The sequence below is a fragment of the Heteronotia binoei genome, chromosome 18, assembly GCF_032191835.1.
Source record: "Heteronotia binoei isolate CCM8104 ecotype False Entrance Well chromosome 18, APGP_CSIRO_Hbin_v1, whole genome shotgun sequence".
NCBI classification, from domain to species: Eukaryota; Metazoa; Chordata; class Lepidosauria; order Squamata; family Gekkonidae; genus Heteronotia; species Heteronotia binoei.
The window spans coordinates 14,000,131-14,018,460 of NC_083240.1; the positions used below are offsets into that span (position 1 = coordinate 14,000,131).

General features: G+C 47.6%; 1 protein-coding gene across 1 annotated transcript in view; it reads right to left on the reverse strand.

Moving 5' to 3' along the window:
- The window catches only part of TTC34 (tetratricopeptide repeat domain 34), a 36,789-nt gene extending 33,231 nt beyond the window's left edge, over positions 1-3,558 (reverse strand). Inside the window, exon 1 of the mRNA XM_060259145.1 lies at positions 2,141-3,558. Within this exon, the coding sequence (XP_060115128.1) occupies positions 2,141-3,438 (1,298 nt within the window). The 5' untranslated portion in view covers positions 3,439-3,558. The remainder of the gene's footprint in view (positions 1-2,140) is intronic.
- Positions 3,559-18,330: the final 14,772 nt, after the last annotated feature.

Genomic DNA, 18,330 nt, shown 5'->3' on the forward strand with positions numbered 1-18,330 from the left:
ATTATCCATCTCTGAGCATTGCAAAATATAGAATTGCTCTTGAAAGCAATTGTTCTTGAAAGGACATTGGTGCAGTTCAAAAATTCAGGTTGTGCAAAAAGCGCAATGTTAGCCAGAAGAAAAAACGTAAAAATGGGAAAATTTGAGTGAGTGATCAAGGCTCCTGGCCATGGCTCAGAGGCAGGGCATCTGTCTGGCAAGCAGAAGGTCCCAGGTTCAATCCCTGACATCTCCAGTTAAAAGGACCGGGCAGTAGGAGATGCGAAAGACATCAGCCTGAGACCCCAGAGAGCTGCTGCCAGTCTGAGTAGACAATACTGACCTGGATGGACCAAAAAAGGTCTGATTCAGTTTAAGGAAGCTTCATGCATCCTCTAGAACCCCACACCCTGATCCTGCATAATTATTTCCCCTTGGACCAAAAAGACACTCCCCACCAAGTCCTCTGCCACTCCCCACCGAGTGTCTGTCCACTGGAGTTTCAAAGAGGGAAGGAAATCATTCTAGAATACGAGGCCCCTATCCTGAAAAGCTATATCCTGAAAAGTCCCCCAAGTTACAATAAGGACAGAAAATACACAGCATGAGATTCTTAAAGGGATGCTATTGGGGCAAAATGACATGAAACATCTGTGCTTCTCCCCCCTGCCTTGGTAGCTTTTTTCATATTCTTTGCTCCAAATAAAGTTTTTCGAGACTTCTGTTGGGTGAAGCCTGAACAGAACACTCTTCTTTTATTATTATTTGCCATCTTCTGGGTGTGGAGCGAGTGTCATTGAGGTGTGTGTGGGGAGAGGTATTTGTGAATTTCCTGCATTGAGCAGGGGATTGGACTAGATGACCCTGGAGGTCCCTTCCAACTCTGTGATTCTATTATTCAAATTCCCAGTTTTGAAGGTTTTCTCCCACTCCATGTAAGATTTTGAATGTCACAGAATGCATCTCTAAGCTGCAAATATGTGTGCACGCATATGGAAAATAGGTATGTTGCAGCGGCATGTGAAATGCTCACCAATTACAGCCACATACTACTGTGCTGTTCCAAATCCTCCTTTCAAGGAAACCTTGCTCTGCCTCTGAAACTATTCCCCCTCCCCAAGTGATGTAAGAACAGTTCGTGCAAATGTGGAGGACTCCCAATTCTGCTGTATGCAATATCTGTCACCCACTTAGTTCAAGAGGAACAGTTCCGATTTTATGATACCTTCTCTGCCTGGACAGACACCATCCCTGTTCTTTGCTACTCAACAGAAGAGTCCTGCATCTGGGAAAGAGTGTTGCCACCTCCAGTTGGGAAATTCCTGAAGATTTGAGGGTAGAGTCTGAGGAAGGCAGGATTTGGGGAGGGGTCTCAGCAGGGCATAATGCCATCAAGTCCACTCTCCAAACCAGCCATTTTCTCCAGGGGAACTGATCTTGATATCACTTGTAACTCTGGAAGATCTCCAGGCCCCACCTGGAGGTTGGGATCCTCAGCAGGCACCCATCCTGTTCCTCGCCACGGCCAAGCAGATGCTGCCAGTACTCCCACAAGGTTATAAGTTTGCGGCAGCAACAAAATTTGGACTGGAAACGTCTAGGGTTGCCAGATGCGACTCAGGAAATACCTGGGGACTTTGGAGGTGGAGTCAGGAAACTTGGGGGGTGGAGCCAGGAGCAAGGTTGTGACAAGCACAATTGAACTCCAAAGGGAGTTCTGGCCATCGCATTTAAGGGCCCACTTTTTAAAAAAATACCTTCCCTTCATTGGAAATAATGGAAGATAGGGGCACCTTTTTTGTGGCTCATAGAATTGAACCCCCTGGTCCAATCTTTTTGAAACTTGGGGGGGGGGTGTTCAAAGAGAGGCACCAGATGCTCTACTGAAAATTTGGTGCATCTACCTCAAAAAACAGTCCCTCCCAGAGCCCCAGGTACCTATGGATCAATTCTCCATGGACCCATGGATCGGTCTTCATAAGGTATAATGGAATGCTCAGCGAACATTTCCTCCCCCTGCCCCAGCTTTCTGATGACCCTGAAGCAGAGGGAGGGCCTCCAAATTGAGGGATCCCCTCCCCCAACTGGGGACTGGTAGCCCTAGAAACATCCTTTCCTGACCCACTGTCCCCCCACCCCGTCCCTATCCCACCACATTTACCCTTCTTTCATCAGGAATCCATTTGACACTCCTGATACATTCTGTGGAGAAACTGAGCTGCCTCTCGGGTTCTGATTCTTCTCCAGTATCTTCTGCCCTTCTTCCTGGAGCACCTTCACCAGATAGCCTCTTTGGTTCCATGGGACGTAGGACTTGACCACAAAGCCGGTCTCATCGAAGCGAAGCCGGCAGGCAGTGATGTAGTCGAGCACTGCGAGGTAAGGACTTCCATTCAAAATCCGAACCAAGCCACGGCCACATAATGCTTTCACGCAGCTGCTGGGATGCGGGGAGCTGTGTTCAATGATCCTCTGGAAGTCCTGGAGGGACTCATGAAAGTTCTGGGTGTGGAGGTAGCAAAAGCCACGCAGGGCGAGGAGAGTGTTGGAATACGTCTCCTGGTTAGATCCCAGAAGGCTGTTGCACAGTTCCAAAGCTTTCTTAAGATTGCCCTCCAAGACGTAGCAATCTGCTAGTCGTACGCTGAGTTCCCGCCTGGCCCCTGGAGAGATCTCAATGAGGAACTGAAGGGTGCAGATGACAGGGGAGAGCAGCTCCTTGCCAGTGTCACTTCGGACTTCGGGCCGTGTCCTCACGGCTTCTCTGTATGCTGCAAATTCTGCGTCGAGGGCTGCTCTGGCGTGTTTTTCAATCCTCTCAGCATTGCAAGGAGAGAAAAGTTCGACAAAACGCCTCTTTGACAGGCTGGCGTTCACCTTGAAGGCCTTGGTCAAGTCCCACATCATTTCCTGCGCCCTCCCACCCAGTGAGAAGTAAGCAGCGGCCCTGTCCACAAGAAGGCTGGCGGCTCTCTCTTCCCATAATGCACCACTGGCTGACAAGGCCTCTAAAGCCTTGCTGTAGATGGACACACACTCCTTATATTTGTGTTTCTCAAAGAAGTACGCTGCGTGGGCTTGGCATACATGGATGTCTTCTGGTGCTATGGCAACCAGGAAGTCGTAGCAGCTGCTCAACCTGCTTTCCAGGCCCCGGTTTCCACATCCCTTTTCCTGACATGAGATGAAATCCAAGAAGGCTTGGATTATCTGTTTCAGATTACCCTCTTGCCTGCTGCTCACAAAGGTCACAGTCTCATCCCGATGTTTTGTGAAGGCACGGAGGTAATCCATGACACCGCTTTGGAAATGCGTCTTCGAAAGCACCAGGGCCAAAGCCCTGGTAAGGGCCAATCCGACACCATCATGGCTGTCGAGCAGAGAACCACAGCGGCTCGCCACTTCCTCATAGCGGCCCAGCTTGAGCAAGGCTTCCATCTTGCACAGGGAGGCGGCCATGTTGTTGGGGCTCAGGGTCGAGAGGAAAACGGCGGCGATTCCCACATTGAGTGACGGGGAGGTTAGGTTGCAGCACTGAATCCTGGGAATAGGGGACTCACCTCTGCACCACTTCTCCAGGATGGCAATCACTTTATCCCATGACTCCTTCCCTAGGGAGGACACTTTCTCTACAGCTACTGGGGCACTGCAGCTGAACGCAGCCATATAGAAAGTGGCGGCTAGTGAAAGTTCTCCCACGGCTAGTTGTTGGTCTCCTTCCTTACAAAGACGCACCGCCTGCTCCCTGCTGCTTGTCACGGTGACCTTCGATAGCTTCCCGTTTCCGGCAACCATGTTTGTTCCGCATGCAGGCCTGTTTTTAAAGAAACAAAGAACCATAGTAAGAGATAGGGTTGCCAAGTCCAATTCAAGAAATATCTGGGGACTTTGGGGGTGGAGCCAGGAGACTTTGGGAGTGGAGCCAGGAGACATTAGGGGTGGAGCCAAGATCAAGGCTGTGAGAAGCATAATTGAACTCCAAAGGGAGTTCTGGCCATCACCTTTAAAGGGACGGCACACCTTTCCAATTCCTTCCTTCCATAGGAAATAATGAAGGATAGGGGCACTTTCTTTGGGGGCTCATAGAATTGGACCCCCTGGTCCAATCTTTTTGAAACTTGGGGGGTATTTTGGGGAGAGGCACTAGATGCTATACTGAAAATTTGGTGCCTCTACCCCAAAAAACAGCCCCCCCCCAGAGCCCCAGATACCCGCGGCTCAATTCTCCATGATTTTCTATGGGAATAAATCTCCATAGGGAATAACAGAGTTCCCAGCAGACATTTCCCTCCCCTCCTCCCGCTTTCTGACGACCCTGAAGCGGGGGGAGGGACTCCAAACCGCGGGATCCCCTGCCCCCACCTGGGGATTGTCAACCCTAGTAAGAGATGTTAAGATTTCCTTATGTAATGGCTTTCTTAGCCCTGTTTTTGCATTCATCGATATAAAAGTAATATGGTGGGAGTGGGTGGGATCAGGGTTCCACCTGATGGTTTTGCCCTAGGGTTGCTGGGTCTGGGTTGGAAAATACCTGGAGACTTTGAGGGTGGAGCTGGGAGAAGGCAGGGATTGGGGAGGGGAGGGGCTTCAGCAGGGTACGGTTCCATACAGTCCACCCTTCAAAGCAGCCATTTGGTCAAGGGAAGCTGAGCTCCGCCAGCTGGAGATCACTATAGGAAGGTGTATATAGAAAAATTCACAGTGTTATTCCGCTAAGGCGACACAGCGCAACTATACGCGCTTCCCTGTCGCTCAATTGCACCGTGCTGCTCACGCGCAACAGCGATGTACCGCTTTTCGCTTATACACCTTCCCGGCTTTAAAAATTGCAAAGTTGCGCTGTGTCACCTTAGCGGAATAACTCTGTGAATTTTTCTATATACCCCTTCCTGGCCGAAAGGATTATTATCTTCTTGGAATTGTACTTCACGGCTTTTCAAGGCTTCCCTGGACTTGGAGAGCCAGTTTGGTGTAGTGGTTAAGTGTGCGGACTCTTATCTGGGAGAACCGGGTTTGATTCCCCACTCCTCCAGTTGCACCTGCTGGCATGGCCTTGGGTCAGCCATAGCCCTGGCAGAGGTTGTCCTTGAAAGGGCAGCTGCTGTGAGAGCCCTCTCAGCCCCACCCACCTCACAGAGTGTCTGTTGTGGGGGAGGAAGATAAAGAAGATTGTGAGCCGCTCTGAGACTCTTTGGAGTGGAGGCTTTCTTAGCCCTGTTTTTGCATTCATATATATAAATCCAATATCTTCTTCATCTTCTTCTTCTATCAACAAGAAAGGAACTTCTGATTGAAAGATAAGACTTGGTCTTGTTCTTGTTTTTGTCTATGGTTTTGTAATTGTGTATTACGAGTATTGTCTCTTTAATAAGTAATTTATTTATATAAAGTTTTCCATAGCAAGGTGGGTTGTTCGCAGATGCCTTTGGGTTTTGTTCCTGCCCCACCTGGGGATTGGCAGGCCTGCCTGCCCCCAGGCATACAAAAGCCTTCGTTGCAAAGATCTTGAGCCAGACACCCAAACTCTTGTTGTCGTTATTATGATGATTTTAAAAAGTTCCTCTCTTCTTTCTCCCCACAATAATCCCAGGCACTTTACAAAGAACCTAAAACCAGATGCCCTGACCTGAGTAGCCCAGGCTGCCTGGTCTCATCAGATTTTGGAAGCTAAGCAGGGTTAGCCCCGGTGAGTATTTTAGGGTTGCATGATGTCAGGGGTGTGTGGCCTAATATGCAAATGAGTCCCTGCTGGGCTTTTTCTACGAAACAAAAGCCCTGCCGCAGGTCAACATGCTATCTTGGCTTGTGAAACTACTACATATTGCTTTTTGCTGCTTTCAGAGCCCTGTTTCCTTTCCCAGCCCCAATTGCCAGAGCTCCAGAATAGGAGATAAAACATGGGTGATGCCCATAGATCTAGGGCTGCCAACTCTAGCTTGGGAAATTCTTGGAGATCTGAGGGCAAAGCCTGGGGAGGTGGAATTTGGGGAGAAGAGGGCTGCAACGCAAGAGGGCTCACCCTCGGAAGCTGCCATTTTCTCCAGGGGAACTGATTTCTGTGGTCTGGAGGTCGGCTGTAATTCTGAGAGATCTCCAGTCCCCATCTGGAAGCTGCCAACCTGACGTAGTTCTCTGCTGCCTTTTAATGACAAGCAGAATCCTTTCCTGGAACATTAGGAGCTGCTAGATGACCTGGAAGGATCTCTCCGCATATTTTCGAAGCGGAAGGCTGAGGGAAAAGAGCATTTTTGCATATTCTGCTCTCGCCCCTAACACACCTGCAGGGTGAAATTCCACTCCTGCTGCCCCAAGGCCTCCACCCTCTTCCAACCAGAAAACAAGAAGAAGAAGAATTGCAGATTTATACCCCGCCCTTCTCTCTGAAGCAGAGACTCAGAGCGGCTTACGATCTCCTATATCTTCTCCCCCCACAACAGACACTCTGTGAGGTGGGTGGGGCTGAGAGGGCTCTCACAGCAGCTGCCCTTTCAAGGACAAGCTCTGCAAGAGCTATGGCTGACACATGGCCAATCCAGCAGGTGCAAGTGGAGGAGTGGGGAATCGAACCCGGTTCTCCCACATAAGAGTCCGCACACTTAACCACTACACCAAACTGGCTCTCAAGAAAGCAAGAAAGAGAATGTGCACCGGGTGCAAGAACTCACATAGCAAAGCAGTTGCCGAAGGTCTCAGGTGGGGGGACGCGGTGGTCCCAGCCGGCTTTCATTGGTGAGGATGCCTGGGGCATGCAACATCCCCCCTACAGCTCTCCAGAGAAGCAGCTCCCATGGGCATGGAAACTGCTGTTCCACCAGCCACATGCTCTGCTGTTTCCCAGGAGACAGTAAACACTAGACTTTTTTCCAGTAGAGAGAAAGAGAGAGAGAGAGTGAGCAAAGGCCCCAGGGCTTCATCTAGAGAAGAGTTATGTGTCCTCGGTGGACTGTCACTTGTAGGTAACAGACAAGCTGATCCTTAGAGCCATTGCAAACGTTACAGAGTACGCCAAAGATGTCTGCTTAAGAGCAAGCCTTGAAGAAGTGTTCTCTTCACAACCTAACCATGCTGCTAACAACAAACACAACTCTCATTGCCCCCTCCCCCCAGTGTTTAATGGCTGTCTCCTCAGAACTTGGGAAATGGCAGAGAGATAACAGAAGGTGTTTGATTCAGAGAGGACAAATTTTATAAGAGCTTGGCGGGTTGAGATTGAATTTATAAAATCTAAATATAACTTGGAAAGAGATTTGTCACTGAACTACCAATGCTTGATGTATTTATATAATCCTGCCTTTATGTGCTTGGGATTCTATGTTGCTTCTCTGTCTTTTCTTTATACCTCCCCCCCCACCCCCCGCAGTATGGTTTATAATTTTTGAAAGGAGAAAAGATGTGCAAAATGTGACAGCAGCTGGATATTTTGAACCATATCTGTGCTTCTTGTTGTTGCGCTGTCAGCCACTTTGAGTCTGAGGATAGAAGGTAGGCTATAAAAGTTATAAATAAATAAAGGACCATTTTGCTTGACTCCCCCACTTTGCTATCATATCCCTCCCACCAAAATAGCATTTTATATCCACCTAATTTAAGCATCCTGCCATGTTTATGCTTCTAGCAGCTAAATGGGGATATTTGGAGGAAATCTAAAGGTTTTTTTTAATCTTCCAGGAGGAATTTTAAATGTAGTGGAACTTAGGGTTGCCAACCTCCAGGTAGGGCCTGGAAATCTCCTATAATCTCTAGATGACACAGGTCAGTTTCTAGGAGGAAATGGCAACTTTGATGGGCAGTCTTTGGCACCCCTGTTGACATTCTCCCCTTTTTCAAACTCTACCTTTCCTATACCTCCAGGAATTTTCTAGCCCAGAACTGGGCAGGCTAGATGGGTGAATTCTGGAATTTTTGTGGGAAGCATCAGTCATGGCTGCTTTTTTATTAGAATATTTTCCCCCTGATCCTAAATGGAAGCTTGCCTTGTTTTGAAATTGAAACAGCTACTTTTTTTGTTTTCAGATAATGTTTTCAGCGAGGGGAGGGGGTTGTAGAAAAAGCCCAGCAGGAACTCATTTGTATATCAGGCCATGTCCCCTGATATCACCATTGTTTTACATAGGACTTTTTTTGTAGGAGATGCCCACCAGGGCCTCATTTGCATATTAAGCCACACCCCCTGACACCAAGCCAGCTGGAGCTGTGTTCCTGTGCGTTGCTGCTCAAAAAGAGCCCTGGTTTTCAGATTAGGTACCCCAATGGAAAGAGGTATTCTGCCATCAAAATAGGGACTGTAAGTTGTTCCCCACCCTACGGAGCAGGGGGGTGTTTCTGTCCCCACCTTTTGAATCGAATGCTAGGCTTCATGGGAGCACAGCTGGGCCACGGTCTTGTACGGCTCAGCCAATTGGTGGGCGGTACAGCTGCCAGTTGCAGGTTGGGAAATTCCTGGATGCTTGGTGGTGGAGCCTGGGGAAGACGGCATTTGGGAAGGGGAGGGAGATCAGCAGGGTGTAGTGCCATAGAATCCACCATCTAGGATTCCCCTCTGTCCACCGGTAGGGGATGGGGGGTAGGGTTTCCAGATCCAGGTTGAGAAACTCCTGGAGATTTGGGTGTGGAGCCTGGAGAGGACAGGGACCTCAGTGGGGTACAATTCCGTAGAGTCCACCCTTCAAAGCTTCCATTTTCTTGAGGGAAACGGATCTCTGTAGTCTGGAGATGAGCTGTAATTCCAGGGGATCCCCAGGTCCCACCAGGAGGCTGGCATCCCTACCTCTCTCCAAAGCAACTGTTTTCTCCAGGGTATGCATTCATGTAGTCTGGAGATCAGTAATTCTGGGAGTAATTCAATTGGCAGCCTGCAGCTCTGCCCAGAAGCTGCTTCCCCTCCCCACGTCAAGCCTTCTCCGGGGATTCCAATTTGAATAATATGGAATTAACTTCTTGCACTGAGCAGGCTTTGGGATGGTCTCCTCCTGTTGGAGGGAGGCCCTTTTCATTTGCTCTACAGCATCTGGCAGGGTTGGCTTGTTGCAATTATGGGCTGGTTAGGCTGGAAATGGTGAGGGCAGGAACAGTGCCGGCTGCTAATATAGGGAAGTGTGCCCCCGGAGATGTCTGAAGATGAAGGGAGGTGTTCTCTGGCCAGCCAGTCACTGGTTGTGTGGCAGGGGCAGGTGGCGAAGGGAGAGCCCCTCGACGTCAAGAGGCATCAGCCAAACCCTTGATGGCTGCGTGACTTGGGGAAGGAGACTTGATGCTTGGCTCCTTTCGGCACTGTTTTCCTGAGCAGGATCAACAAAGCCAGCGGTGGGAATGGCTGAGTTTGGAGCCAGAGCAAAGTTGCCTGTTAGTCATAACCCACGTTTTAAAAGGGGAGTTTCGGAGAGTAGCTGTGATGGCCTGCGGTAGAAGAGTGAGATGTAGTAGTTAGTACCTTAGAGTAGTGAAAGAGCTCGTTAGCAATACAAACAATTCCATCAGGAAAGATACTAGATTGTTCCAACTTCAGTCTGAGGAGAGCTGAGGGGGGAATTATACAAGCTATGCAGGTGAAGACAGCCAGTGTAGTGTAGCCATTAGAATGTCAAACCAGGACTTGGGAGATGCAGGTTCAAATCTCCATTCTGCTGTGTAATCTTTAGCCAGTCATTTTCTCTCTCAGTCTAAATTACCGCATAGGGTTGTTGGGAGAATAAAGGGGAGGAGGAGGAGATTGGATTTATATCCCACCCTTCACTTGGAGTCTCAGAGCGGCTTACAATCTCCTTTCCCTTCCTCTCCCCACAACAGACATCCTGTGAGGTAGGTGGGGCTGAGGGAGTTCTGAGAGAACTGGACCGATTTCCCACTAGCCTTAAGCCGCTCTCAAGCTCCTCTTCTCTGCAGGGCTGCAACTAGCTCCACCTTTTTCACACGGCAAACAGAAGCTGGTTTTTAGAGAATCTTGTTTGCTGCGTGAAAGAGGCAGAGCGAGTTGCAGCCTCGGGGCAGCTTATGCGAAATCCGACAGCAGCCCCGCAGAGAAGAGGAGAGCGAGAGCGGGATAAGGCTAGTGGGAAATCGGTGCTGCTTTTGAGAGAACAACTCTGAGAGAACTGGGACTGACCCAAGGTCACCCAGCAGCTGCATGTGGAGGAGTGGGGAATCACACCCAGATCTCCAGATTAGAGTCCACCACTCTTAACCACCACACCAAATTGGCGGAGGAAAGAACAAGAGGAGGAAGGAAGAACAATGCTGTAAGTTACTTTGTTCTGACTGGGGAGAAAAACAGGGTTCTCGAGAGCAGATAAATACAGAAAAGAGGCAGCCAAAGAACAAGAAGAGACGTGCAACTTACTGCATCAGCTCTACGGGGTCAGGGGGATCCAGATTGCTGGGTTCTGCAGCTTCTCCTCCATGCCAAGGACTTGTGGCATGCGGAAGGGTATGAGAGTTCCCAAACCAGCTTCCAGTACAGGGTCAGAAAGAGTGGGAGAGGGGAGTCCAGAACTCTAGTTAAATATTGAAACACATACTGCTGTTCTTCCTTTTGTCTCTGTGCAGGCCATTAATTTTTCAAAGGGAGAAAGCAGACAGGTGGCCTCGTTTTCACACAAAAGAAGTTTGTTCTTAGCAAGGAGGCAGAATTGGGGTATTCCACCTGCCCACCTCAAGCCCTGGATCTGAAAAACCAGACCTGCAATTTCAGTTGCCACCTGCAATAGAAGATGTTGCGGGTGCCACCTATGCTGTTTCCTGTAATTGCTCAATGGCTGAAAATGCCTGCCGTGTGGGAGAAGAAAAGTTCCTCTGAGATCGTGCTGAATGGCAAGAGCAGAAGATGAAATTTCATCCGCCGTTGAGTTGGCTGTCTGCTCCTTTTCCTAAGAGAGAAATGTTCATTTGTGAATCCGGGGTTAGGGTTTCCAGCCTCCAGGGGGTAGCTGGGAAATCTCTTGCTATTACAACTGATCTCCAAGCAACAGAGATCAGTTCACCTGGAGAAAACGGCTGCTGTGCGAAATTACATCCCACTGGAGTCCCTCCCCTCCTCAAATCCTGCCCTCTTCAGGCTCCACCCCCAAAGGCTTTTTTTGAGCAGGAACACACAGGAATGAAGTTCCAGCTGGCTTGGCATCAGGGGGTGTGACTTAATATGCAAATGAGTTCCTGCTGGGCCTTTTCTGCCCAAAAGCCCTGTGTGAAATGATGGTGCCGTCAGGGGTGTGGCCTAATATGCAAATAAGTTCCTGCTGTGGCCCCTCCCCTCCTGAAACCCCACCCTCTCCCTGATCCATGCCCAAAGTCTCCAGGTATTTTCCAACACACACCTGGCAATCCTATATCTAGCTCAGGGCAGAATACACAGTTGTCTCCTCTGACTATCTGGTGTTCACAACAATGCTGTGAAGTAAGTGAGTCTGGGAGGGTATTGGGCCCAAAACTACCCAGCAAGCTTCATGGCAGAGTAAAGATGGCTGACTTCTGGAAACCCCTTGTGGGGCTTGGAGATTTCAGAGAGGCTGCCTCGGTGGGAACATGTGCAGCCTAGGCTGCGGGACCTGCACTGGCTGCCGATTGTGTACCGAGTTCGCTATAAGGTGCTGGTTATTACCTTTAAAGCTCTATATGGTCGAGGACCTGCCTACCTCAGGGACCGCCTCTCCCCATATGTCCCTCAGAGAGCACTGAGATCTAGCTCTCAAAACCTTTTAAAAGTCCCTGGACCAAGAGAGGTTAGATTGAAATCAACAAGGGAGCAAGCCTTCTCAACTATGGCTCCCCAATGGTGGAATCAACTACCAGAAGAGGTGCGAGCCCTGCGAGACCTAAACCAGTTTCGCAGGGCCTGTAAAACTGCCCTCTTTCAGCTTGCATTAAGATGAAACCCGGGAAATGACATCTAGCCTTCTTAGTTGAACTGTAGCACTGAAATGTATAATTTACAATGGTTTAACTGTTTATTTAATTTTAACTTAACTTATGAATGTAATTTTACTTGTTTTAATCGCTTAATTGTTTGTTGTAATATTGTATTTATTATCATGGTATATACCGTGTCGTGTTAGCCGCCCTGAGCCTGCCTTTGGCGGGGGAGGGCGGGATACAAAAATAAATTTATTATTATTATATTATTATTACTTGTTGCCTGCCTCTGTGTCCCTGCCCTGGTATTCCAAGGAGCTCTCCTATCTAGTTACTTGTTAGGGTCAGCCCTGCTTAGGTTCCAAGATCTGATGAGACCAGACTTGCCTGCGTTACCAGATCAGAGTTTCCCCAGAGTTTCAGGAAGGATGTGATGTCTCTTCCAGGAGATGCTCTACACTGCCGACCCTGGTCTCTGTGAGCTTTACAACAGAGACTACAGCACGCTTGCCAACTCTAGGTGGACAAATTCCTGGAGATTTAGGGGTGACTGTGGAGAGTGGAATTTGAAAAGGGAAGGAACCTTAGTAGCATGTAATGCCATAGAGATCCTCCTCCAAAGCCGCCATTTCTCCCCCAGGGGAACTGATCTCTGCAGATCGGTTGTAATTCCGAGAGCTCTCCAGGCCCCACCTGGAGGTTGGCAACCCTAGGGACCAGGGGAAATTCCTTTAGTGTCTTCATGTAAAGGGATTTTTTTCCTCAATTCCTTGGGGGTAAGAATCTGGGGCTGGGGCAGGCAGTACTCAGCCCCAGGTGAGTACATGGGAGGCCTACGTCTCAGGGCATCTGATTGGCCATGTTTGGAAACCAGATACCCATCTTTAGCCTATTCTAGCAACGTTGTTTCTCTGTACACCCAAGCTGCTGGATCAGGGCCTTTACAGTTTGCTGGTATTTTGCCAGTTTCCTTTCTCCATCCCCTCCCCCTCCCCCGAGGCCACTTTTTAAAGCAGAAACTGTAGAAAGAAACAGATGATTCTTAAGTGATAACTTATTTGGTTACACTGTGTACCCAACTTATATTGGTTTTTGAACTAAGTTTATCAGCCAAGCATAAAGACATTAATCACCGAGGGGAGAGAAAAAAAAAATAACAAAGAGCGAAAATGACTTTTCAAAATGTCGCCGGCATAATTATCAGCTTGCCCATTACATTAAATGCCACCATTTATAACTGTAATGTTTAAGTATGCAAACAGTAATTAACTTCGTAATGAACTGAGGACCCCTGCGCCTCTCTTCCCTCAGCTAATTTGCATGTTAATTATCATTAGCAACCAGGGAAACAAGTTATAAACAGCTTAATTAGCAGCTTAATCATTTTTACAAGGGAAACGCACCGCACTTTGATATACAGCAAGAGTTAGATTAATGGAGTCAGATGGGATTGTTTTCCTAAGAGCTCTACGAACAGGAAAACTTGCTCTTCACTTGCACGCATGTGCACAAGCAGGTGCGTGCATTTGCTCACTCATTCCTCAGGTGTCGACGCTCTGCTTCATGTGGGGAGAATGGGCCTCACAGCCATACACTTGCTTTCCTCGCACTCTAAGGAAGGTGATAACTAATAATTTTACACAGGGCTTTTTTTAAGAGAAAGCCCAGCTGGAAGTGCCAGTTTGGTGTAGTGGTTAAGTGCGCAGACTCTTCTCTGGGAGAACTGGCTTTGATTCCCCACTCCTCCACTTGCAGCTGCTGGAATGGCCTTGGGTCAGCCATAGCTCTGGCAGAGGTTGTCCTTGAAAGGGCAGCTGCTGTAAGACTCTCTCAGCCCCACCTACCTCACAGGGATTGTGACCGCTTTGAAGCTCTGAGATTCAGAGTATAGGGTGGGATATAAATTGAATATCAATATCATCATCATCATCATCATCATCATCATCATCTTCTTCTTCTTCTTCTTCTTCTTCTTCTTCTTCTTCTTCTTCTTCTTCTTCTTCTTCTTCTTCTTCTTCTTCTTCTTCTTCTTCTTCTTCTTCTTCTTCTTCTACATTTTCATAAAAGACCACACCCCCAACACCGAGCCAGCTGGAACGGCGTTCCTGTGCATTCCTGCTCAAAAAAAAGCCCTGATCTTACACATGCAAAGGGTGGACAAATGTACCCCTACATTTATTTTATATTTGTTGACATTTCTGTCAGTGGTTTCTGTTCTATGCTTTCCATTCTTGCTTTTGTAGATTTCTAGTACCATGAACATACATGAAACTGCCTTATAGTGAACCAGATCTTTTCACCATCTACTCAGACTGGTGGCGGCTTTCCAGGGTCTCAGGCAGAGGCCTTCCATATTATCTGCTGCCTGGTCCTTTTAACTGGAGATGCCGGGGATTGAACGTAGGACCTTCTATATGCAAAGCAGTGGCTCTTCCCCTGAGCCACAGTCTCTCCTACCATGCATGATTTTTATACACAGTTTACACAGTTTATATGGCAGTTGTGTATACAGTTTATATCATTCTCTCTCTCGCTGTGTGTGTGACTGATTTCGCACTAGGGCTTGTTCCGGGTGAAGAGCCCTTTTGCCCCCGCACTTCTCTCCATTTTCACACAAGCTGCCCCGGAGCTACAAGCTGGTGAGCCACTTTCCTGTGGCAAGCAGAAACCGCTTGTAAGAGGATCTCGCTTGCCACAGGTAAGCAGCGCAACAGCTTGTAGCTCCGCGGCAGCTTGTGTGAAAACGGAGAGAAACCCCGGGAGCAAAAGAGCTCTCCACTCGAAATAAACCTAGTGCGAAACTGGTCACACTCTCTCTCAAAAAGCTAATTTATTGATGCAAAACCAACTTTATAAAAGTACATTTTATACTCTTTTATCCTCATGACAACCTTGTGAAGTTAGTGTAGCTGAGGCAGTGATCACTCCAAATTCACATGCCATGCAATCCTAAACAGTTAACTCTGCTCTGAGCCCCCAAATGAGGGAATGGGCAGAATACAAATAAACTAATAATAATTATAATTATAATAATTATAATAAACTCCCTTCTAAGTCCACTGATGTCAATGGGTGTAGAAGGATCTGTCTTGAGATTGTGCTGCAAGTGAACTTCTTGGCCCAGTAGTAATTTGAAGCCAGGGGCGTTTTTGCACAGGGCTTACCCCGGAGTGACGTCCCTCTTCACTGCGCAGCGTCTGCGCGGATTTCGCACCAACTGCTCCGCAGAACCCAAAAGAGCCGCGAAGAGCCGTGGCTTTTGCGTCGCAATTGTAAAGTTGGTTTTTGGCGGTTAACATTTGCACTACGCGGCTCTTCCGGGTTCTGCGGAGCAGTTGGTGTGAAATCCGCGCAGACGCTGCGCGATGAAGAGGGACGTCGCTACGGGTTAAGCCCTGTGCGAAAACGCCCCAGGTCTACCTAGATCCAGATCTGACACTGTAACCACTACAACACTTAGCCTCTTAAAACCATGGAGATGATAATCCTGAAACCATCCCCAAAACATTGGTTTGAAAACCAAGATAATAAATGTTGTTTTTTTAATTTATTTTGGGTGTGTGTGTGAGTATTTGTGTGTGTATGTGTGTGCCTGGAAGTTATGGCTGACTTCTGGTGACCCCTAGTAGGGCTTGGGTGTTTCAGAGGTGACTTGCATGCCTGCCTCTGTGTCCCAGTCCTGGTATTCCTTAAGAATATAAGAGAACATTAGAGAAGCCATGTTGGATCAGGCCAATAGCCCATCCAGTCCAACACTCTGTGTCACACAGTGGCCAACCCCACCCCCCAAAAACAAACAGGTGCCATCAGGAGGTCCATCAATCGGGCCAGAATACTAGAAGCCCTCCCACTGTTGCCCCTCCCAAGCACCAAGAATACAAAGCATCATTTGCCCCAGACAGAGAGTTCTAACAATATGCTGTGGGTAATAGCCACTGATGGACCTCTGTTCCATATGTTTATCCTTGCTGCCATTGCCGATGTAGGGGCGGCGCTGGCACCCTGCCTGGGGTGCTGGCCTTGGACCTGTGTCCTAGCCTCACTGCTACAGAAGAAAAAGATATTGGATTTATATCCCACCCGCCACTCTGAATCTCAGAGTGGCTCATAATCTCCTTTATCTTCCTCCCCCACAAAAGGCACTCTGTGAGGTAGGTGGGGCTGAGAGTGCTCTCTTAGGAGCTGCCCTTTCAAGGACAGCTCTGCGAGAGCTATGGCTAATGCAAGGTCATTCCAGAAGCTTTAAGTGGAGGAATGGGGAGAATCAAACCCTGTTCTCCCAGATAAGAGTCTGCGCACTTAACCACTACATTAAACCAGCTCTCCAAATTCTATCTGCTTACTAGTATCCCATTTCCAGCAGCAGCTGCCCAGATGCTTCTAGGAGAGGACTCTGCACTTCCAAATGCTGTAACCAAACTCTCCTATTGCACAGTTTGCTGCAGCTTTCTGCTCCTTGGATCTAGTAACATCGTTTCCCTCTCCCACTTACTGATGTGATGTGCATGTTTATAAAACAGAGCAAAAACACAATCTTGATGTGATTCTATGTATGGCTTTACCAAAAATCTTTTTTTATACATGCATTTTGCCAAGAAGTATCAGCATCACACAAAACCACTCTCTTGATTTAATAACACCTGTGATGGCATCCAGATTGCTTTTTTTTTTTTACAGGGCTTCATCAATGCACACATCGGTAACACAGAGGAAAAATAAAGATACAAATGCAGCAGAGGAACTGGGAACTGTATCAAACTGCTTATGCTCTTGTTCTGGAACTGATTATAGAAAGTGTCCTACTTGAATTAGAAGTGAACAGGTGCACAGAGTGAAGCAAAAAAGAAATTGAACAGGGAAAATCCCCTCACCCCTTAACTATAGTATTATTTATATTCAGATGTATACTCTAAATGTACTTGGAGTTGTCATTTGGCTACTAAGGCAAGTAGCCAACAATCGATGCATCCTCCATGAATTGTGCTGATCTGTATATTTTTTAAAATCTCTGTAAGCTAGTATCCAATGCCATGTCATGTAGCAATGAGTTCCATCTGCTAATGGTGTCAATTTCCTGATGAATCTATTACAGCTAAGAGAGCATGCCATGAACCAGCAAATCAACATAAGAACATAAGAGAAGTCATGTTGGATCAGACCAACAGCCCATCCAATCAAACACTTTGTCACACAGTGGCCAAAAAAACAGATGCCATCAGGAGGTCCACCAGTGGGGTCAGGACACTAGAAGCTCTCTCACTGTTGCCATCCCAAGCACCAAGAATACACAGCATCACTTGCCCCAGACAGAAAGTTCCAACAAAATGTTGTGGCTAATAGCCACTGATGGACCTTTGCTCAATATGTTTATCCAATCCCCTTTTAAAGCTGGCTATGCTTGTAGCCGCCACCATTTCCTGTGGCAGTGAATTCCATGTGCTAATCACTCTTTGGGTGAAGAAGTGCTTCCTTTTTTCCATTCTAACTCAACTGCTCAGCAACTTCATTGAGTGCCCATGAGTTTTTATATTGTGAGAAAGGGAGAAAAGTACTTCTTTCTCTACCTTCTCTATCCCATGCATAATCTTGTTAAACTCTATCATGTCACCCCTCATTCATCATTTCTCCAAGCTAACGAGCCCCAAGCACTTTAACCTTTCTTCATAGGGAAAGTGTTTCAACCCTTTAATCATTCTAGTTGCCCTTTTCTGAACTTTTCCCAATGCTATAACATCTTTTTTGAGGTGTGGTGACCAGAATTGTACGCAGTATTCCGAATGAGGCCACACCACAGATTTATACAGGGGCATTATGATACTGGCTGATTTGTTTTCAGTCCCCTTCTTAATAACCCCCAGCACGGCCTTGGCCTTTTTTATTACAGTCACACACTTTCTCAACATTTTCAGTGAGTTATCTACCATAACTCCAAGAGTCTCTGCCAGTTCAGATCCCATCAACTTGTATTTATAGTTAGGATTTTTGGCCTCAATGTGCATTGTGTTCAAATTCAGCCACCAACAAATGGATGGCTGCTAACAACTTCAGCTGCTTATGTGGGGATAATAACATCAGCCTACCTTACAGGGTAGTTGTAATGATAACACACACAGGGACATAGATCCAGTATCCTGGGTAGGCCTTGTTGGTTGGGTAATACTGTGCAGTTGTAACAATCACAGAAGTAGATCAAGATGGGTTGTCTCATTAGTCTGTGTATAGTCAAAGTGATGGTATTCCCAGTGGTAATGTATGGTTGTGAGAGTTGGACCATAAGGAAGGCTGAGCGCAGAAGAATAGATGCTTTTGAATTGTGGTGCTGGAGAAGACTCTTGAGCAGATTCAGTGGGAGCTCACAGGAACGCAGCTCCTGAACCTTTTTGAGAGTTCCACCTTCTCCTTCTGAGAGTTCCACCTCCTTGTCCATTGAATAGTATTGCAGCTGCATAACAATCCCTGGATGAGCTCCACCACCTAGTTTTCTACAGAATGACCACTGCTCTTGAG